This window comes from Erythranthe guttata, chromosome 7 (genome assembly GCF_056151865.1).
Source record: "Erythranthe guttata isolate IM_541 chromosome 7, IM_541, whole genome shotgun sequence".
NCBI lineage: Eukaryota > Viridiplantae > Streptophyta > Magnoliopsida > Lamiales > Phrymaceae > Erythranthe > Erythranthe guttata.
In genome coordinates, this window is record NC_142539.1 from 3,959,256 (window position 1) to 3,982,426 (window position 23,171).

Here is a 23,171-nt window from a genome sequence, read left to right on the forward strand (position 1 = left end):
TTCTTGGTTTTGTTTTTTTTTTCTAGTGATGATACTACTAGTGCATGCTTTGTTAGTTGCGTGTAAGGTGGTGTTTGCAAAAGCTTTTATAAACAGATTCCGAGTTTTTTTTTTTTTGTTTTTTTGTCCGTAATCTAATTATAGGAGCAGCAAAATGAACTTTTGCTTTTGTTTATCTTAAATCAAGTTGTCTGAAGCTATAATTTGAAAGTATTAAACAAAAAATAGATTTAATACTTTGTAATTTTTTTAACCAGCGAAAGAAATACAAAATTTTGGAGAAACTATCGAATTAGTCTTGCTATTCTTTCAAATTCTCGTTTATTCTTGAATCTTGCTTCGTGGTCATTAATACTTGCAATCTCCATACGAAGGATCAACAGTTGTTATCATGCCCAAAGCGGGATCGCATGAATCTTGAATATAATAGATAAGATCTAGAACGTAATTGGCATGACTCACTACAGTGTTGGGATCGTAACACGGACCGCCTGGTTGAATGACTGAACAATCAACAATTCCACAACCATACTCGATAAATGCTTGCAGCTTGTCTTGAGGAGCATTTGGTCGGGAAATGCACCAATCGGTAGCTTGCTTCCGACCATTTAGTTTGGAGCTTGTCTCCGAACCATATACAACACAAAAAATGCAACAAAATAAAAACAAAGACACAACATTGATTTTGTTCATTGCAACTTTGTCTATATATTGTTACTTTTATTCTTTGCAATAAAAAAAAATTGACAAGTCTATTGAGTTTAAATAGTTACTACTTGCTATGTAACGACGCAATCTGCAAATTACTTTACCTCAATTATATGAAAATTTGATTGGTCATATATCCATATAAGCCACAAAAGAATATATTGAGTTGACCTGTGATTAATTGGTCATATATCCATATAAGGCACAAATTATGTTTCAGCTTAATTAGTTCTATAAATTGTCAAAATAACGATCAAGATTTATGGAGGAAAATCTGGAATATCAGTAATTTACAATGTGATTTTAATTCATACAATTTACAATTTTCTAAATAAAAGAAAATGATTGTGTACTGAATCGGAATATATAGTATATAAATAGTAATATTAAAGCAGAGAATATGTTTTTTTTCTTTTTTGTTTTTGTTTTTGTCAATATGTTGTAGTAGCCTGAGTTATACAGTATTATATATTTTTTTTGGTAAATACCACTTAATCCCTGTGGTTTGAGTTTTGTGCATATGCCCTCCTAGTACTTTCAATATGAGCATAAGAACCCTTGTAGTTCGAATTTTGTGCACGTGACAGCCTTAACTCTCTTATGGTATTCGACTTGGTAAATAATCATGTTCAGTATGAATTGGACATCTTGAAAAGTACAAGGGGTTATATATTTATATTAAAATATAAGGAGATCATGTGCTATGTTGAAGTACAAGGAAGTCATATGTACAAAGTTCAAACCATTGGGGGTATGTGCTATTTACCGTAATATTTAACTATTCTTCATCTAAGCTAATCAATAATGGGTAAATTACGGCCAATCCCCCCGATCTGAGATCAAATTATGAAAAAATTCCTCTTATTAGGATAATTACAACCACCACTCAACTATGAATCTTCGTACAAGTTCATCATTATCGTGTCAAATTCAACTAAATCTTTTAGATTCCATGAACTGTTCTCTAGTTTGTACTCGTTTTGTGCAAAAATTCAGTTTCTGATGTGCCACGATCTGATATTTACAAGCCAAGAAACCCATCTTTTGATCATCTTGTTTCAAAGTGTGGAGTTAGAATGGATAAAACGAGTATAAACTGGAGAATATACCATATAATTTAGAAGATTACACTATATTAACACCGTAATTGTGGACGTGTAAGAAGATTTATAGTTGAGAAAGGTGATTGAAATTATTCAAACAAATCAGAAAGGTCGCCGTAATTTACCCATAAATAATTCAACGAAATCAAAGTATCAAACCATTGGAAAGAAATCTCCCTATCGTTTTCTTACTCAAGTATTTATGCATTTAACATCATCAAACCATACTCTAAATCAAGCTTCAAAATATACTAAGAATTATATTCATAGTCCACAAAATTACAATTGTTGTGTGCACAAAATCTAAACAAATGGAGATTGGCAAAGAAGGAATTTTGGATAATTACATTAGTGTCAACAAATGGGGGCAGTTCTGCTATTTTCATTTTTTTAGCTTTGTTAGGTAGCTTTATATTTATTTCATTTTAGCCCCATCTTAGGGCCTTTTTGTATTAGAAAGGTTAGGGCTGCCCTGGACTTTTTATTACCATTGTAGGGATACTCTTTTACCTTGTGTAGGCCCACAAGATTTTTAACGAGGCCCCAAGTCTTCCGATAATAATGGAATATTAAAAAATTTCGGCAAAAAAAAAAAAAAAAAAAAAATCCACAGAAGGTAACTAAAATTTCTCCAGAGAACTAAAATAATAATAACTATTAATAATATCATTATCAAACTCATAATCACAGGGAAATTAATAATTATAATTTGGCTAGTCTTTGAATGAAATCTTTATCAAATAAATAGGTTAAAAGTGACATAAGTGTACCCTTGAAAATTATTATGTTTGTTGTTTTGAGCGGAAAATAAACTACATAATTACAAAATTTATATATTCTTCAAATTAGTATATGTATTACTAAGAATTGACTTTAAATTTGAACATTCTATTCATTTGTATTAAATTAGAATTAGCTTTAAATTAATGCAAAAATATTCTTTGGGCATTCTTAAATAAAAAAGACATTGTGGCCGAATATTTGGATTGAGAAAAGGATATGAGGTGCAATTACAAAATAATTTGTAATATTGGGGTGCGTTGGCCAAACTTATGGCTCCAAAAAGGACAATATTATTATTCTTTTCGTTTTACGAAATATTATTAGGCACTCATGGCCAAATTGGAAGGGATACAGGACAAAAACGACAATCTTATTCAGTACAAATTATTGTAAATACTATTTTTTTAAATTCTCTCTTTTTTGTGAATCTTCTCACACGATCAAATGATTATAATTATTATTTTTTTAAATTCTCTCTTTTTTGTGAATCTTCTCACGCGATCATGAATATTTGCAACTCCCGTATGAAGGGTCAATGTTTATTATCATCGCAATAGACAGATCGCACGATCCTTTATACCTGTAGATTTGATTTAGAGCGTAATCTGCGTGACTAATGATAATGATGGGATAGTAACAAGAACCACCTGGTTGAATGGCTGAACAATCGATCACCCCACACGCATAGTCAATAAATTCTTGCAACTTTTCATCAGGAGTACTTATTTGAGCAATGCAGTACGATTTGACTTGCTTGCGGCCAATTGGTGCAGAGTTTGTCTCAAAACCGTGTACAACGCAAAAAATGCAAGAAATTAAAAGCAAAGAGACGTTGATTTTGTTCATTGGACCCTTGCCTTCGATTTAATTTTTATTAAGGTTCTACTTTACGTAATGAAAAAAAAGGACAAGTCGACGCGTTTAAATAGTTGCTAGTTGCTAGTTTAACCGAATGAATATGATTGCAAATAATAATTGTAATAAAAATAATATGGTAGTATATAATTTTGTAAGTGAATGTATATTGCAACAATTAATCAGAGGATCGTGTAATATAACCATAAAATTTAGTAATATAATTAAATTTAATACCTAATTTAGAAAAGGTTGATGATTTTATATAATCATATGTAACAAAATTACATCCAAAATAATAATCTCTTTATTTTTATGAAGTAAGTGCATATCTTTATTTGTGCGGTCAAAGATACTAACAACGCAAAAGGAATAATTCAAAAGAAAACAATTAGAGGATTTTTTTTTTTTTTTTGCCAATAAGCCCACCTATTCAACATGTATTACAAGTAGAGGCAAATCTAATATCTACGATCAAATTACCCTCAATCCCAACAATCCAGATTTGATTTTTTTTTTTCTGCCGAAGACTGGCAGCTGACCGGAGATCAACGACAGTCTCCGGCATTAGATTTTTTTTTTTTTGAAATTTGTTTTTGCCACTGCTGACTGGTGATCAACGTTGGTCTCCATCGTTGATCTTTCTTTTTTCAAAAGAAAAAATAAATATAGTCGGTGACGACGGTCAAAGCTGATATACACAATACTATTATTGTGGTCAAAGCTGATCTACACAATATTACTGTACTCTTAAGTAATGTTATTGACAACCAGAGTAATATTATTTTTTTGACTTTTTTGTGTGTTGATTGGTCAACATAATAATATTATTGTGTTACACGATAATATTATTTTGTAATAGAAGAATATTGTTGTTAGTAATAATATTATTGTGTTACGCAATAATATTTTTTAGGGTAAAAAGCATTTTACCCCCTGGACTTTGGGGTGTTTTGCACGGCGCCCCCCCAGCTTACAAAATTTGCATGTTTTTACCTGAACTCGTTAATTCGTTGCACGATGCCCCCTAAACTCAATTTTCCGGCAATTTGGACCGGAATGTTAAAACATGTGCTTTGAACGTGAGATTTTGAGGGGTAAATTCGTCCATTCACTTGCATCTTTAATATAAAATACAAATAGATATTAAAAAAAATAAAAAGAAAAAAGAAAAAAAAAGGATGACAGCTTCTTTTTCCTGTGGCAAATGGATAACAGCTTCTTTTTCTTTTTTTTCTTTTTTCTTTTTCTTTTTTTTTAATATCTATTTGTATTTTATATTAAAGATGCAAGTGAAGGGACGAATTTACCCCTCAAAATCTCACGTACAAAGCACATGTTTTAACATTCCGGTCCAAATTGCCGGAAAATTGAGTTTAGGGGGCACCGTGCAATGAATTAACAAGTTCAGGTAAAAACGTGCAAATTTTGTAAGCTGGGGGGGCGCCGTGCAAAACACCCCAAAGTCCAGGGGGTAAAATGCTTTTTACCCTATTTTTTAATATTACTCTGTTAATAAAATACTATTATGTTAGACAATATTATAGTTATTATCATTGTCAAACACATTAATATTTCTACTTTTACCTGACAAAACATTTCAGGAAACAAAAACCAACGCTGCAGATCGGCATTCACCGCCCTACGGCGGAAATCCTTTTTAGGTCAAATTCGAAAAAAAAAAAAAAAAAAAACCCTGCAGGTCAACAGTGGAAAACCAAATTATAATGAAAAAAGTTTTAAATTGAGTTACGATCAAAATTGAATAATTGGTGAAATTAATGTTAAGAAATTAAAGTACATTAAAATTTGTAGGGTATTTTAGTCGTTTACACACCTCTAAACCTTGTCTGTATTTTTTTTTTTTTTTAAGGAGTTGTTTAAATTGTTTGTAATTGGTTTTAACTTTGAACATTTAGTCAATTGTATTAAATTAGAACTAGCTTTAAATTATTGCTAAAAAACTTTTTGGGCATGCTTTAATAATAAAAATAAAAATAAAATTATGGCTAGATATTTGGATAGGAAAAAAGACATAGCACGCAACTTGCAAAATAATTTGTAATCTTCGGATGCATTATTCCAAAATCAAGAAGAAAATAATTTCATTCAGTACAGGGTTCGAAGAAAACAATAATCTAATTACTCTATTTTATTTTTCTTCTAAAATTCTCGTTTTTTCTCGAATCTTCCTCTAGGGTCACGGATAGTTGCAACTCCCATACGAAGGATTGTCCGTTACTATCTTAGCAATATACAGATTGCACGAGCCTTTAACCCTGTAGAGCATACTTAGAGCGTAATCTGCATGACTCACTACCATGGTGGGATAATAACAAGAACCGCCTGGTTGAATGGCTGAACAGTCAACAACTCCGCACGCGTAGTCTATAAATCCTTGCAGCTTGTCTTGAGGAGCGCTTGGTTGGGCAATGCACCATTTGACGAGTTGCTTCTGACCGATCGATGTAGAGTTCGTCGTCTCGTGACCGTATACAACACCAAAAATGCAAGAAATCAAAAGCAAAAAGATAGTGATTTTGTCCATTGGGAACCTTGTCTTTAATTTAAAACTTTTGTTAAGGTTCTACTTTGTGTAATAAAAGAATTGACAAGTCCAATTGGTTTAAATACTACTAGTGCTAGGTAAATTAAGACATTCATTAAATACAAAGTGATTGCTTGTAATCTTTGCTAAAAATATTATGAAGAGAATCTGTTTCGTAATGCAAATACCATTTTGGTTTTTGGTCAAAAATAAAATAAAAGGAAGACAATCTGTTTTAGTAAATATTAAATTGTAATAATAGGCAAGTAAATATTAGAATATTTACAAAATATTTGTATAGTAATAATATGTTGTATTTATTTTAATTGGCTAATTGGTGGAGTATTCGTTGGGGAAAATACTGTTATCATCTCTCAATTTTGTAATGATTTCACATTTGGTCCCTCATATTTACAAAAAATACATGTGGTCCCTCATATTTTCATAATTTGATATTTTTGGTCATTTTTGTCAATTTACCCTTAATCCGTCAGCTATGGTAGTGATGGACACATGTTTGATTATGTTAGTTTTAACATAAAATTTACAAAAATGACTAAAACTGTTGAATTTTTGGAACATGAATGACCAAATATGTGTATTTTTCTCATTTCGTTGGGCTATACTATGCAATATCAACTAATTAGATAAATCAAAGCTTTTCCCGCGATTCTCTTCTCTTGTTAATAAATTGGATAAAGGATTGTATTTAATTTTTTTAATAAATCATTCATACGGCACCGTTTACATGATATAAAAGTATTGATTATGAGTATTATGCCTGCCGAAATCGTGTTTTACAAAAGTTCGTCAATTATTTTAAATTTTAAAGTTAAATCAGCACGCATGCGGGTGGTGTTTTGAAATAAATTAAAACCCTTTTATAAAAAAAATGCACTTTACAAATAAACCCATCAATGGATACTTATTCATAAAGAGCTTGAGACAATAAACTCTTTTACAAAAAAGTTCCACACATGGTCCAAATATTTCTAAAAGACTAAAATAATCCATCATACCTTAATATGCTCCAATTTCATCATTTAATTTAATCTAACCTCAATTTGACTCCAAAATTTGATAAATTATTCAATTTTGACCAAAAACACATTTTTATAGACAATTCCGTCCGGTCTCCGGCGTTGACTTTTTTTTTTATTCTTCCTGATTTTTCCGTCAGTTTCCGGCGTTGACTTTTTTTTCCCGCCGGTTTTCGGTGTTGATTTTTTTCCGCCGGTTTCCGGCGTCGACATTTTTTTTTTCCTGATTTTTCCGCCACCGGTTTCCGTCGTTGACCGGCAGTCAACGCATGTCTCCGGCGTTGACTTTTTCGATTTTTTTTTTTTTTCTTTTTTTTTTTCTTCTGTAACATCTTTTTTTCCCGTTTAAACAGCAATATTGTTGTGATTGACAGTAATATTAACTATATTAATGTTAAACACAGTAAAATTAACTATACTACAATTTAACACAGTAATATTGTTATATTAATGTCTAGGACAGTAATATTAACACAACAAAACTCATTATTATTGTGTAATAGAGTAATATTAATATGTTGACCGTTCAACAAATGTAAACATAATAAAAAGCCAAAAGAGTTAATATTATTGTGAGTGACAGTAATATTACTATAACAACAGTAATATTACCGTTGTTACCGTCAACTGCAGTAGTATTACAATAATAGACGTCATTATTACGTTACTCCGTGAATAACTCAAACAAAACAAAAAAACCCAAAAAGAATAATAATATTGATGTGGTTGACAGTAATATTACTATAACAACAGTATTATTACCGTCAACCACAGTAATATTATTGTTTTTACTGTAATATTACAATAATAGACAATAATATTATTACGTTACTCCGTGAATAACTCAAACAAAACAAAAAAAAACCAAAAAAAAAATAATAATATTGAAGTGGTTGACAGTAACATTATTGTGTTTACAATTATTTTACTGTCAACGACAGTAATATAATTACGTTGAATCGTCAACAAAATCAAAAAAAATAACAAAAAAATAAATAATATTACGTTAATTTACTGTCAACAGCAGTACAATTACATAAATGTATTGTCAACGGCAGTACAATTACATTAATGTACTGTTAGTGATAGTATAATTATGTTAATTTACTGTCAGTAACAGTATAATTACCGTTAATGACAGCACAATTACGGTCAACGTTTAGCGGCGGACGTAAAAAATAATAATAATAAATAAATAAAAATAGTAAAAAAAAGTCAACGCCGGAGACCGGCGGCGGAAAAAACAGACCAGGAAAAAAAAATAAAAAAGTCAACGCTGGAGACCGGTGGCAAATTTTTTTTTAAAAAAATAAAGAAGTAAAAATTGAATTTTTTTTGGTCAAAATTGATTAAATTGTGGTTACAATTAAGAATTGAGTGTAAATGGTTGGGGGTAATATTGTCATATACATGAATTTTTCCTTTATTTATAATAAATATTAAATAGATGTGCTTGTTAGTGAAATAGATATAACCCTTAAATCTAAAATAATAAATAATAATGATGCTTGGTTAGGGACTTATGCACAAAAACCCCTACAAATAAAAATATCCATTTAAAAATTGGTAACATGATGGATATATTCTCATTGTCCGTTGATCCTTTAATTTGAATTAAGTAATTTTTTTTATGTATTATTATATTATTATTCAAATGCTTTCAACTTTGATTACATACAGTCATATGTACATAATTAAATCAGTGGATATGTGTAAATATGTATGAATCTATTCACGTATATTACAAGATACATCTTTCTTCCTCGGCTCTTTATAATTTCCACTGACGACCAAATTAAAATAAATTGATTTTTGCAAATTTGAACTATATACTTAAAACTATTGCTTGAGCCCTCTAACAAGATCGCTACAATGGATACAACAAAAAATGGAACCACTCTCGCGTTAGATTCTTCTCGTAACAACGGAGCTGTTGTTAGAAAATCCAAAAGCAAGGCAATGTGCTTCGGTCGCGGTGTTGTTTTCCACTGTTCTTGCTAAACTTGTGAGCATTTTTTTTTCTTTTTTGTAAATCTCTTCGTAAAAATGGTAAATTCCACTTTCCTCCCTTGTATGTTGACTCGATATTACTTTATCCCTTTCTACTCTTAATTGCATCGGTTTGACCCCATGTACTTGAAAAATTGTTTCAATGTGGCCCTTGTCGATAAGGTTTTAGACATTTACCTTATCACCGTTTGATCTAAGTCTGAAAATTATAAAAAACCACAGCTCCCAGTTTAAATAATTACTAAAAATAATTTTAAAAATAAATTTTTTTTGTTAAGTTTAAAATAAATTGTGGTTGCCATCGTGGACTATGCTTTCTCGTTGTTTTGAATTTTTATTAATTTTTTTTTTGTTTTTTTTAATAATTAGGGGTGATGTTTTTTGTAATTTCAGAGCTTAGACCGAACGGTGTTAATGTTAAATGTCTGACAACTAACAACGATGACTAAATTAAGACAATTTTTCGAATACAAGAGGGCAAATCGATGCAATCACGAGTAGAATGTGGTAAAGTGATATCAAGTTAAAGTACAAGGGGGAAAGTGGAATTTACCCAAAAAAAAATTGTTTGCTTCGTTCGATTCTCATCCATCAGATCGAAGCGTTGATGTGTAAATTCGCTAATTCTTCTCCTGCAAGTGTGTTTCTCAGATCAAACCCTGGGTTTAACGGATTATGTTTTACTGCTAATTTCCGTGATTATTTATTTATTTATTTATTTTATTTTTTTCTGATTTGATTTGAAGTATACGGGAACAACAATTTTGGAATATAGGGAACTAGAGTTATCAGAGGTGTTTGATTGATTGTTTGATCGTATTTGGATTTAATGATATGATTTGAAAATTGATTTTGAAAACGAGATTTATCTTGAAAATCACGACAATGACTAGGAAAAATAAATCTTTGAACCAATCCAAAAAGTTTCAATGGATTTGTGATTACGGATTTGAAAGTTTTATTATGGATTTGAAAGTATATTATGTAATCTTACATAGCACAAAAACTTCAATTCATTAACGTATCTGCATTACTGACATGTTTAGTGTTCGGCACTCGAGAACAACTGACAGACACCTTATGAATCATTTTGCAATTTTTCAAAAATTATGAACATGTTTGACCAACAAATTTCAAATATTTTTATTGTTTCTCTAATTATTTACATGATTTAATAATCAACTGTAAATTAATAATCAATATTTATATATTTTTTTCAGTGTTCTAAATATCGGTTGTGGCGGGCATAACTCTTTACGATATATGTGTGGCGGTTTTGAAAATCGTTTTTTTGACGGTGAGGCGGTTCGAGGCGGTCTGTGGCGGGTCAAACCGATATATCGGGTCAAACTTCGAACGATATATCGAAAAATATTTTTTTTTCTAATTTTATTTATTTATTTTTTATTTCAAAGGAAAATAGGGTGTTTATTTATTTAACTTTTTTTTTTTTTCTTTCAATTCGAACCCATTATCTCTTTCAATCAAACCCAAATTTACTGATCGCGTAAGAAGAACATGGCCTAAAAAAACATTTAGAATGATGAGGAGTGAATCAAGTTGAAAATGTTAAACTTTTGTTATGTGATTAGAATATATAAACGATGAGGAGAGAATCAAATTCAATTTTTTTTTATACATTTTAAGTATTTAGAAATATATTACACTAAATTTAAAAACCGATTTATTTTCAATATATCTCCGATTAATCACCGCCGCACCGATTTATCGTGTGGCGATCCCTAACCGCCTGGAACCCGATAACCGATATTTAGAACCTTGATTTTTTTTTGAATATATCTATACGGACTGGATAAAAAGAATTTATATATAAATAAAAAAACCTATGCATTATATAGTATATTTATAAATAATAAATATATCAATATTCTTTTAATATTTACACAATTCCCCCAAGTTTGATATCCTCATTGTCGAGTTGAGATACATCGTTTTCTCCTGTCCGTTTCCCTGTTTCTCGTATCACCATTTCTGTATTCGTGCTACACAGATAGAACCACATCTTATAATTAGTTAAACATAAGACTAATTATATTAATATTGATAAATTAACTCTAAAACATGATTAGAGTATTACTTGTTCAAATAAATAACAATAAAATAGAATTTTAGCCAAATGATCAATTAATTCTTCTTCCTCATATAATAGTCAAACACAGATTAATCAAACATTTATTTTTTCCTCTCACAATCACACTGACACTGTCACCACAGACTGACACCGACAGACCCCAAATCGATTCGTGGCCATCTCAGTACCATTTGAGATTCATATCAAAACCCTAGATTGCCCAACTCGAAGAAGGAGACGAAATCAATTCCGAATCGAGTTCTTCGTTAATCTTCTCTCTATTCAGGTAAATCTCTACGATCAATCGTAATCCGATCGTTGTATTTATTTTACTTTTTTTCACGATTTGTTCTTGCCCGAAATCTAGAACGAAGGAATGTGATGCAGTGAATCTGCTTTTTTTGTTTGTTTATTGATGTTTTTTTGGATTAAAAGTTGTGATCGTTTCTTACCTTGTTGATTTTAGGCGATGAGTAAAAGAAGAAACTAAGCTACGTAATCAGCTGAAACCAATTTAAATTAGTAGCTTCGTTGTTTATTTAATTAGGTTTTCCCTACTTTGTTGAATATTAGGAATCGAGCTGTAAACCGATCAATTGGCCGGTGATCTGTGCTTCGTTCTTACTGCTTTTCGTTTCGGCGGCTACAAAGATTGTTTTCTTTGATTATTCTTGCGGATTTTGTTGATTTTGTTTTCTTTGTGGATTTTTTGGTGTGTAGTATTGTTATAATGTCGAGGAAGATGCTTATTGATGGGGAAGTGGAGAAAACCAATGAAGTGGAGAATCATTATGATTTTGATTTGTTTGTAATTGGGGCAGGGAGTGGTGGTGTTCGTGCCGCCCGCTTTTCGGCTCAGAATGGAGCTAAGGTAAAATTGCTGGAAAATGATGTTCTAAGTTTGCGTGATTATGTATCTCTGTATTTTTCATAAAGTCTAACTTCTTGATGCATTTCTATCTTTATGGTGTAATTGTGTATATAGGGCCGATTTGGATCTAGAAATGGTTAATTTGTTAATTTGTTAGATATTTCTTCCTTGATCCATTTATGTAAAAATCCACTTGATGAATTTTTCATTGTTATATTTGTCATCAATCTCTGAGTTTTCCTTCGTTTTATTTTTACTGGACAATATTAATCTATTCATTTTGAGTGCCACTGATATAGTTAGATTGATGTATATTGGTAATGGGTCTATATGTTTTGGTGTTGGCGTGTTTCGAAGCTCCTAGTATTCTTGGATGTCTATGTTGATAACTGATAAGCTGTGCCACAAAAGGTCAATCAACAGACCACACGATTATCATCTTGATTGCATATTAGAAATCATCCCCCCCCCCGCCCGTTTTTTTTTTTTTGTAGTTATGTTTGTGACTGAAAGTATGAAATTTTGCTGAACAGGTTGGCGTCTGCGAGCTTCCATTCCATCCTATCAGCTCTGAAGTCATTGGAGGAGTTGGTGGAACGTAAGTCGATGGAAATCATAGACAAATTTATTTTATAAGTGATGCATTCTCTAGAATTTTGTTATAATTAATGGGTTTTATGTTAGTTCTGATCCAATATCCTCATATTCTCTAGATCCTTTTCCTTTTGTCATCTTCCAAAACAAATACGTTCAATTTAGTCGAATCTATTTCGTATGTGACACAGTCCCTGAAAGTAAAATTCTGCGATGGGCTGGAATTTGTGGCAATGGCGTCGCCTTACTGTTCTTGTACCTCTTCAGTAATTCCTAATTTTTCACATGCTGAATCAATGTGGGATTTCAAAATTGTAATGCTGAATAATGTCACTAGTGTCATTAGGAATATTCTGCCAAGGAGATGCAATTGGATCTTTCCTGCTATTTGACGACATACTCTTTAGATTTCTTTCTCTTAGACTTAGGGAGGGGGTATGATTTTTGCTACTGTTAGAATTTTTACTATCTAACTGTCTTGTAGTCTCGAGAGTTTGAGATCAGAAAAGTTCGTTAATGACCCTTGTATTGAATTTTTACTGATCATTGTAGTTTTATTTATTGATTGTGGAACATCATATTCCAGATGAAACTGCGAGCTTGTACACTTGACTTCCTATTGAAATAGGAACCTTTGTTGGTCGTATTGATGACCCTCGACTATCAATAGATGTGTTGTTGACTAATCTAGAGTTATCATATGTTGTGTGTGATAGTAAAAGAATGTTAAGAGATATGCAGATACATGACATCAGTTCTATGTGCTTTAAATATTAAGATGGTCCATTATTACCATTGTAACCGGTCAAACATATAAAAACCTATATGTTCCTTTACAGATGAGTAAGCTATCTTGAAGTTGCTTGAAATTACATGAGTGGTTATTGAGCTCTTTTCTTGTATACTTTCCATTTCACAGCACATCTGAAATTTGATATATGAAATAAGTAGGACTGAAAATGGAGCTAAAGAACTGATGTTTTATATATTTCAGGTGTGTCATTCGTGGTTGTGTTCCTAAAAAGATATTGGTATATGGTGCTGCTTTTGGACCTGAGCTCGAGGTGAGATTCTAACATAAGAATATGAAGAAATTATAAGAAACTGCCATTCTTTTGGAAAATACCTGTTCAATTCTTGGGTCTTTATGCTAATTCTTCGAGTAGTTTTTCTTTTTTAGTGATAATACTAGGACTTCATTTTTCGTTTAAAATGGAAATATGGCTAGTTCTTGACTTCTTTCCTAAGATTATTTTCTCTGTTGAAAGTTCCACACTTTCAGTGTGTAAGAAGTACGACCAACTCTGTGAATTTTTGCATCCATTTATGAAGTTGTATAATATGTGAACGGTTTGAGGTATGCCTCGAAAGTCGTTATTCTTTTGTGCTAATTGTGCTGGCTGAGAAGTATGGGTTGCCGAAACATTATTACTGAAATGTTTTAGGTCTAATAGGATATTAAGCTTTTATTGGGAAATGTACTTCAATTCTGTCTTTCCTTCTATTTTCCTACTTCATTAACTCGTAAGCGCTATGTGAAAATTATTACTATTTCCATTCAGAGAATGTTGTTGATCTGATCATTTAGTACTTGGGCTTTGCAGGATGCAAGGAATTACGGGTGGGAACTGAATCAAAATATTGATTTCAATTGGAAAAAACTTCTACAGAAGAAGGTCAGTGGAATATATTTGACGTTGTTTGTTGATACCTGTTAAGGTGACTAGCATTCACATCTACAAGCTCTCTATTTTCCTGTCTAGTTTCCTTTCCTTTAGAAGCTAGGCATGAGTTGAGGAGTGTTTAGACTTTCTTATGTCATTCTACTTTTACATGAACGATTCTGTACCACCTTATATATTCATTGCTACTATTTTAATGGGAATTTGTGGGAGTTTAAGGTGTCCATGAAGCACATGAATGTAAGTATCTCTTTCAGTTGTATTTAAGATCAAGGGTTTCAATGCCAAATGTCTCTTACGTCAATAAATGTTGCTGATATGTTCATTTAATTTTTTTTTTCCTAAAGCAAATATACGTTAAGTTTAGAATCATCCATGAGTTGCCCTGGAAAATCCTCCACGAATTTCACCAGAAAATTCACAAAACAGCTCAAGGAAAATTGATAATTGCTTACTTTTTATAGTAGATTTGGTTACATGCAACTTTCATCTTATCCACTTAATGTCTCTAACTTGCAGACTGAAGAAATAGTTAGATTAAATGGGATCTACAAGCGGTTACTTTCAAATGCAGGAGTTAAGCTATATGAAGGAGAGGGAAGAGTTATTGGTCCTAATGAAGTGGAATTGATACAATTGGATGGAACCAAAATTAGCTATTCAGCAAAACACATTCTGATTGCCACTGGTGGCCGGGCCCAGCGTCCAGATATTCCAGGCCAGGTATATGATTTTTTTTAGTATAATTTACAGTGTATTAATCTTTTGAATTTTATTTATGTGCCCGAATTGATATTAATGCTTTTGTATAATATTAATATTTGGTAATAGTGTTACATGACATGATTGTGCTGCTTAACTTTAATTTGGGCTTGTCTTTAAATATTAATATTTGGTAATAGTGTTACATGATACGATTGATATTTAGCATTTCTGTCTAAACTTATGAAGCTGTTGTTTGGTCATAATGAATTTCATCTTCATCTTATATTATAGCTTGATCTCTAAATACCTATTTCTTATTTTTTATGAAGCTTATCTCTACTTACTTTTTATTTATTTAGGAATTAGCTATCACATCAGATGAGGCATTGAGCTTGGAAGAGTTACCTAAGCGAGCTGTTGTACTTGGTGGAGGGTATAATTCCTACCTCTTCATTCCTAAGTTTATTTTCTTACATTTTTTTCTGGTGATGAATCCATTTAGGATGCTTAGGAATTTATGTGACCGGTCCCTACTTTTAATGCAGGTATATTGCTGTTGAGTTTGCTTCGATATGGCGAGGAATGGGTGTAACAGTTGATCTGTGTTTCAGAAAAGAACTTCCTATAAGGTCGTAAAATACCTGTGACATTCATGTACCGTTTTGTTTCATAAGTTGAACTCTGCAACAGTGTGATCTAGGTGTGCGATTTTTTCAATAGTTGATCTGACTTAGAGGGAGGTTTCGTTATTTACACTAAAAAATAAATCTTTTTGTGAGGGTATAAATGACAATTATTGTATTTACCTCAGAATACTGTATCTTTTAAAAGAAGATGATGAAGTACTAACATACGCTGTTTGCTTGTGAAACTTACTTCTCACATTGGACTGTCTGTTTCTGATGGGGATTGTTGTTGTTTATCTAATTATCAGTTTTAGTTGGTATATTATAAATGTAATATTTCTCATGCCACTTTTACATGTAATCTTATCACAGAGGATTCGACGATGAGATGCGAGCTGTGGTTGCTAGAAATCTGGAAGGCAGGGGTATTAACCTCCATCCTAGGACAAACTTAACTGAGGTATTCTCGATCTTTAGGTTATAGTTATTGCACCACCTTCTCCTTACATTTTACATGCTTGCAAACACTAAAAAACGAAAAGAAAAAGACAAAAAGAACTTGATAAGAGAAAACAAAGGAAAGGATATGTTTGGCTGCATACTAGCTGGATCTTTTAGTTCCTATTGTTCTTTTTTCATGATAATGGTAACATCAATTTATCCAGAAATTTGAGACTAGAACTTCTAATGCAGCTGGTTAAAACAGAAGATGGTATAAAAGTTCGTACGGACCACGGAGAAGAGATTGTCGCTGATGTTGTACTTTTTGCCACTGGTAATTTTAATCCGTTGCCATTAGTTTTCGTTGTGTCAATGTAATATTAAGATGCTAGCACATCGGAGCTGCGGTAAATGTGTGTGTAGATCATTGTCTACTTGTTGGTTACAGGTAGGGCTCCTAACTCAAAAAGGTTGAACCTGGAAGCTGTAGGTGTTGAGCTTGATAAAACTGGAGCTATAAAGGTGAGTGTTTAACTATTTGATATTTGTAAATCCACCATATTGTGCAAGTTGCTATAACTTATTGAAGTGACATAAGCCATGCTGGAGACTAAAGCATACGTATTTGTTACTCTATTTCTTAAAAACGTTACAAAGTTGCAGATATACATTATTTTAGGTGGGATGTGGTTAATAAAGAAGTTGGATCACCTCAAGTTTATTCGATTGAGACCTTTTCAAGCATATGCAAATTAAACATCTCGTCATTTTATAGCATTTTACTTCTATATTTTCATTTATTGATACCAAAATTCTGATTTGTTATCAGTTATTATTATGTTTGCTGCAGTATTTGGTATTCTGTAGTTCTCTCATATTTGGAATCTCAGGTTGATGGATACTCTCGGACCAACATACCTAGCATATGGGCCATTGGTGATGTTACAAATCGAATGAATCTTACTCCTGTTGCCTTAATGGAAGGAACCTGCTTTGCAGTATGTTTTCTGTCTAACTCTCATTCTTAACTTCCATGTTTGTTTTCTATTAATACATTCAGGTATATCAAAGATAAAATACTTTTCCTTCTTTTGACATCGTTCTATGTCTAATGTTGATTGCAGAAAACTGTCTTCGGTGGGCAGCCTACTCAACCTGATTACGAGCATATTCCTTGTGCTGTTTTCTGGTATTATCATCGTTTATTCGTCGCAAACCTTATATATTTCATTATTTATTTTTTGTTACATACACGTAGATTGTCTGAGTAACTCAATAATGTGAGTTGTTTGATATGTTACTTGGCAGCATACCACCACTCTCTGTAGTTGGTCTCAGTGAGGAACAGGCTATAGAGAAATCAAATGGCGATGTTTTGGTTTTCACTTCAACATTTAATCCAATGAAGAACACAGTTTCAGGGTATGCTTGTCTCAATTTCATTTAATCTATCGACATATGTGGGATCAGATTTGTTCAAATTGGATGTTAGGTTTTTTAATTTTTTTTTGAAACAAAGAACTAAAGCAAAAATAAAATGAGTGAGCCGGTTCAACCGGTTTAGCATGCTCGACTGGTCAAATGGTTTTATACCCTCTACTAAATCGATTTTAAAAACATTTCTCTAAATTATGTTTATTTTCAATGTTGGCCAATATAGCCACAATATAATTAAGTAGCTGCATCGTTTGGAATCATATGGCATTAATCTCAGTTCCATGGTTCAGTTTCGTGATATTGGTTTTGCATTATCTTCTCATATGTATTGAACGTTTATCTCTGTAACATATTTATCTATGCTTTATGTTACAGACGACAAGAGAAAACGATTATGAAGCTTGTTGTTGATGCTGATACTGATAAAGTTCTTGGAGCATCTATGTGTGGGCCAGATGCACCTGAGATTATGCAGGTATTCATTAGTTTCTTCTCGGTTATGTTTTTATCTAGGTGTTTGTTCAGTACCGCATTTTTCACCAGTGTTTGATTCAATTTATCTTGCATGCTATCGATGAATAGCAGAACCTTATGATTATTCCCATGCATGTCCAACTATCCTCCGGCTTTTCATGTATCTTGTAATGTCTATATCCAGCAAGAATATTAAAGCTATGATTAATTGTTTATAAACTTATTTATCCTTTTCATTTCTCGGATTTTGTTGTGAGCAAACCTTTACAAACGAGAACAATTTGTTGTTGGACAACTATGCAGAAATTCTTGTTCTAACAGGTCTCAAAGAAAATCTGTTTGGTATTTCATGCTTAGCTTAGCTTGAAAAAGTATCGAAATGTAACGGAGCAATAAGAAGTTCCCTATAAAAGCCTATATGCATTAGAACTAAGATTATTCGGCTTTAGCAAGTACACTTCGTAAATCAAGAAACCATATTGAGCGGCTTTGTTGACTTTTTGGATGTCTATCACAGGGTATTGCTATTGCACTCAAATGTGGAGCTACCAAAGCACAATTTGACAGCACGGTGAGTTTCATCTACTATTCCTTTCCTTTTTCTTTTTCTTTTTTTTTTTTTGTTTTTTATTAAGAGCAATGGTGTTGAGAAAGAGTGTCACAATAAGTGACACACTCGCGCATCGGGTTTAGTTAAAATTATTATTATCCGACTTGCTTAGATGAAATAATGCGGACCAATCCAATAATTCCAAATTGGCAAGAGATAAACGTTGGACACACGAACTTTTTTGTGGAAATCTAACCTATTCCAGACGAACTTCCAATTTATTCCAGGCTTATAAATTTCTTCATATTTACCGATAATTCAATTCCCGTTTGAGTGAGATTTATACCATCTTACTGGCGTCATTTATTTGATATGCATCAGGTTGGAATCCACCCTTCTGCTGCAGAGGAATTTGTGACAATGCGGTCAGTGACTAGGCGAGTCTCTGCTAGTAAACCAAAGACCAACCTATGAACTCGACACACTTGTCACAGTATATCATACTTTGGACACACACACACACTACATTACAGTGGATTATGTACTTGATGGATAAATAACGGTATAGAAGTGAGTAGTAGTCTCTTTGGAAGATTTGATTCCATACGTATGGGCAATTGCTACGTTTTCTCCCCAAATATATGATATAGATGCAACTATTAAAATTCGACTATACGATAGTATTTTACGGTCTTGCTGTTGCAAAAGTAAATTTTCTAGTGTGATGTATTTGCTTCTCGTATTCAGAGAGAGACATTTTTTTTTCTTGAAATTTACAGGTACTGTCAATGCTTTTTTTTTTTTTCTTTCTTTTTTGTCAATGTTTTTTCCTTTCTTGAAATTTACACACACGCACATACACTCACATGGATTGTATTCTAATGAAAAAAGATTGTAATTTTATTTCAAAAAATTGGCAAAACAATATTATTTGATGAAGACTCTCTATACTGACCTAAAGTCAACCATCAACCAAGTCAATTTGCTAAATACCCTGAGTTCTAATTGTCTTTCAAAAAAGGACATATCAACTTTTGCAATTTGCTAAAATTCCGGTGTTCCCCAGACTTCCCACGTTCCATCATATCCTGTCCAATCCGTTGCAGTTGCATTCCGTTAAATATGCTCCATCCTTATTCCCCGTCGTTGCCATCGTTGAAAAGTTTTTCCACACAGCTACACACAGTCGCACACACATAATCACACACCTATATACGCACATACACAACCACACACACGCACACACATACGATTTTGGTTACACTGATAATCTAATAATCAAGGAAACCAAACGGAAAAAAATATTAAGAATTGTTTGGTGATGGTGATGGTAATGTTGGTGGTGATGTACGCATCAAAGATTTAAAAATAAAAAATTCAGCTTATTTAACCAAGTTGTAATTAAGTTGTATGTGTTGTTTTAGTTTTTTCTTCACTGTATGCTAATTAAACTGTGCAAATCACCGCGTCATCGTTAATGTTAGTTTTCCTAAGCGATTTCGTTACAGGGAGAGCGCACATGGACTTATAGCAAAATGACAATGCGCGTGTACTTATAGCTATAGCGAATATTTTTTAGGGACCTCCAGCTAGTTTCCCTTAATTTTATTAGAAATTTGGGCTGAATCTTGAATATACAGAGGATGTCTAACAATTATGATAATTGGGGGAAACTTATCGAAGTTGTTCTTAAGAAAGAGCAGCTCACGCAAACGGCAAATTGCTCTGTGTCACAATTTATCATCTTCTTCTTCATCATCATCTAGTTCTAGTTCATCCCTCCACCAATTATACCGCACTTCGACACAACAACGATTAACTAAAGTTTGAAAAATGCCATTTTTTCATAAACATGCATAACCAAGTTAATAACTAATTCTAACAAAACTCAATTTTCGAAATTAAAACTAGACTTAGTTTTTCTTTTTTTTTTTTTTTTTTTTTTTTTTTTTTTTTTTTTTTTTCTCCTTATCGGCGTACTCTTAGATTTTCTTCAGGCTCATTAGAACTTGGCAACTTGCAGTTTTCATATGAAGGATCGACTATTATGATCACGTTAATCTCCATATTGCATATGTTTAGCTTATTTATTTATGATATACAATATTTTAAATGAATTATTAAATTATATATGAAATATCATAAAAACTAAATCATAGTAACGTGATATTTCAATATTTTGCATTTTCATTTAAAATATAGTAAATCATAGGCTTTAATGAATTATCTTTCAAAATAAAAGATTTTGCATATCAATATCTGTCACAACACACGTTTTTACCTAAAAAAAAAAAATTAGATACGCAATTTACCTTATGAAAGAGATTTTCCTCGTTCATGTAATTTTGTTACATATATAGGATTATATAAAATCATCAACCTATTTTTCAATTAAGTTATTAAATTTGATTTTGTTCCCACTTTAGCTAGTGATGTTACACAATCTTTTGATATATATACTATATCCACATTTACCATTATACCAATACAATTTCATATAATATCGTATATTATAAAGATTATAATATTGTGTATTTATGTAGCAAGTAGCCACTATTTAAACTCAATTAACTTGTCAATTTTATTCATCACCCTACATAAAAAAAAAAAAAAAAACCTTAAAAAAGTTCAATTATAGACAAAGTTCAAATGGAGAAAATCAATATTTCTTTATTTTTAATTTGTTTACTTGTTGGTGTTGCACACTCCAAACCAATTATCGGTGATAAGCAAGCCCTCACTTGGTGCATTGCGCAAGCAAAAGTGCCCGATTACAAGTTCCAAGCATTTCTAGACTTCGCCTGCGGAATTATCGATTGCTCAGCCATTCAACCAGGTGGTCCTTGTTCGTTTCCCGATGCTGGACATAGTCAACAATTGCAGGTTCGTGCAGATTACGCTTTGAATCAATACTACAAGGGGAAAGGTACATGCAATACGGATATCGGCATGATCATAACGTTTAATCCTTCGCATGGAAACTGCATATTTCAATGAGCTTGAAGGAAGATCCAAGACTAGGCGACAATTTTGATAGAGTTGATTTATAATAGTTTACGTTTTTTTTTCTTCAATATTTGAAATTGATGGTTTAATAAAACATAAACTATTTCATTTTTCTTTTTCTATGCTTCTTTTTTTTATAGTAGAATTTAATAAAGATCGGAGATTCTGATTCTAATAGAAATATTATCGAGTTAATTTTACTAGAAAATTAATTTATATATATATATATATATATATATATATATATATATATATATATATATATATATATATATATATATATATATATATATATATATATATATATATAATAAATATGAAAACTAATTAATTAAAGGGGCTTTAAGATATGCATCCGTAGTGGGAAAACATATTAGATGCTACACCCAAGGATATTAAAACATTAGAAATACATCCTTTTGTGAAATTATTTCTATAGTACCCTTACGGTGATACTAACGCCGTGTAGTTTGGTATTTGGTAAGTTGAAATTAAATCCCACCAATCTCGGCCTTAAGAATCTCTGTGATTCTATTATCATAAATCCCATAATAACCGTGCCATAAACCACCACCCCCTCCTTTTCCCCCAAATTAAGGTCGTCTTCCTCTTCTTTACTGCGAATCGGCGGCAATAATTCTGAAAGTACTATACAGCAACAAAATCCAACTCCTCGTCGCCACAAACGTCTACGAATATCTACGTCACGCAACAGATCGAGTGAGTTTTGTTTTGAATTTTTTTTCTGAAAACTTAAAAATTAGGGTTTTACACAATCTAATATGCAGGGGAGATGCGAATGAAGGGTTAGCAGGACATAAATGTGCTAGATCCAGATTAGATTGTGCATATGTGCAATTTTCTGTTTCATTATGTTCAATCATTGGGTGTCTATGAAAATAGTTTGGTGGTTTGAATCTCTAATTGGAATTTACTTATTTGTGTTTACATTCTGCATATTTTTTCAATTATAGTTATAGTCAGTGATATGTTTAGGCGTATTTCTATTGTAGTCTATGGGAATATGCAGTGGGCTGTGGTGTAGTAACTGTTATGGTAGTTTATGTTTAAGATTTCTATCGTAGTCTATGAACTTCTCACTGCAATTCTATGGTATTCCGTAAACTGGTAAGGTATTTTGTACGGCTGTAGTTATGTATTGCTGGGATTCGTTTATTTTGGCTGATTACAAAGTAGTTGGTAGAAGAAAATTGTATATTGAATATGTTTCTGGGTATTTGTTGTTGTGGCATAGTAATTGATATTGTAGTTTATGTTGTAATATTTCTATGGTAGTCTATGAATTGATATTGTATTTCTATAGCAGTCTATGAAATGACAATTGTATAAATTTACTTATAGTTATATTGTTGTGCGACTTGTTCATTTTTGCTGACATATGTTACTGACCTACGAAACAGTGGCTATTATATGATTCTCTGTGTAATTGAGAGGCTGGCCTATATTGTTTATTTGTTAGTTTATTGCTAATGAGTTTTGTATGTCTAACTGTATGTATAATTTATGTAGTACTGTGGTATACTATGAGTACTGTGATATTCTATGGTTTTCTGTCGATTACGAATATTCGAATTTCTTAATAAAAAACTATTGATTCTACAATTACATGGTATATGTACTTTTTT

At 31.9% G+C, this 23,171-nt stretch overlaps 3 protein-coding genes across 3 annotated transcripts; 2 read left to right on the forward strand and 1 right to left on the reverse strand.

Moving 5' to 3' along the window:
* Window positions 1-5,649: 5,649 nt before the first annotated feature.
* On the reverse strand, window positions 5,650-5,997 carry LOC105964218 (glucan endo-1,3-beta-D-glucosidase). Its single transcript, XM_088820909.1, has one exon. It carries the CDS (start codon window positions 5,995-5,997, stop codon window positions 5,650-5,652), a length of 348 nt encoding a protein of 115 aa, XP_088677035.1.
* Window positions 5,998-10,977: 4,980 nt separating this feature from the next.
* LOC105964635 (glutathione reductase, chloroplastic) lies at window positions 10,978-19,322 on the forward strand. The gene is made up of 17 exons (XM_012989135.2): window positions 10,978-11,425; window positions 11,860-12,010; window positions 12,544-12,608; window positions 13,599-13,668; window positions 14,209-14,280; window positions 14,806-15,009; window positions 15,351-15,424; window positions 15,537-15,620; window positions 15,990-16,077; window positions 16,311-16,392; window positions 16,507-16,580; window positions 16,949-17,056; window positions 17,183-17,247; window positions 17,367-17,480; window positions 17,871-17,970; window positions 18,487-18,540; window positions 18,901-19,322. The coding sequence occupies exons 2-17, from the start codon at window positions 11,870-11,872 to the stop codon at window positions 18,991-18,993; spliced, it is 1,488 nt and encodes a 495-aa protein (XP_012844589.2). The 5' UTR covers window positions 10,978-11,425; window positions 11,860-11,869; the 3' UTR covers window positions 18,994-19,322.
* A 1,846-nt stretch (window positions 19,323-21,168) lies between these two features.
* Window positions 21,169-21,516, forward strand: LOC105964544 (glucan endo-1,3-beta-glucosidase 12). The gene has a single exon (XM_012989052.2). It carries the CDS (start codon window positions 21,169-21,171, stop codon window positions 21,514-21,516), a length of 348 nt encoding a protein of 115 aa, XP_012844506.2.
* The last annotated feature ends 1,655 nt before the right edge of the window (window positions 21,517-23,171 follow it).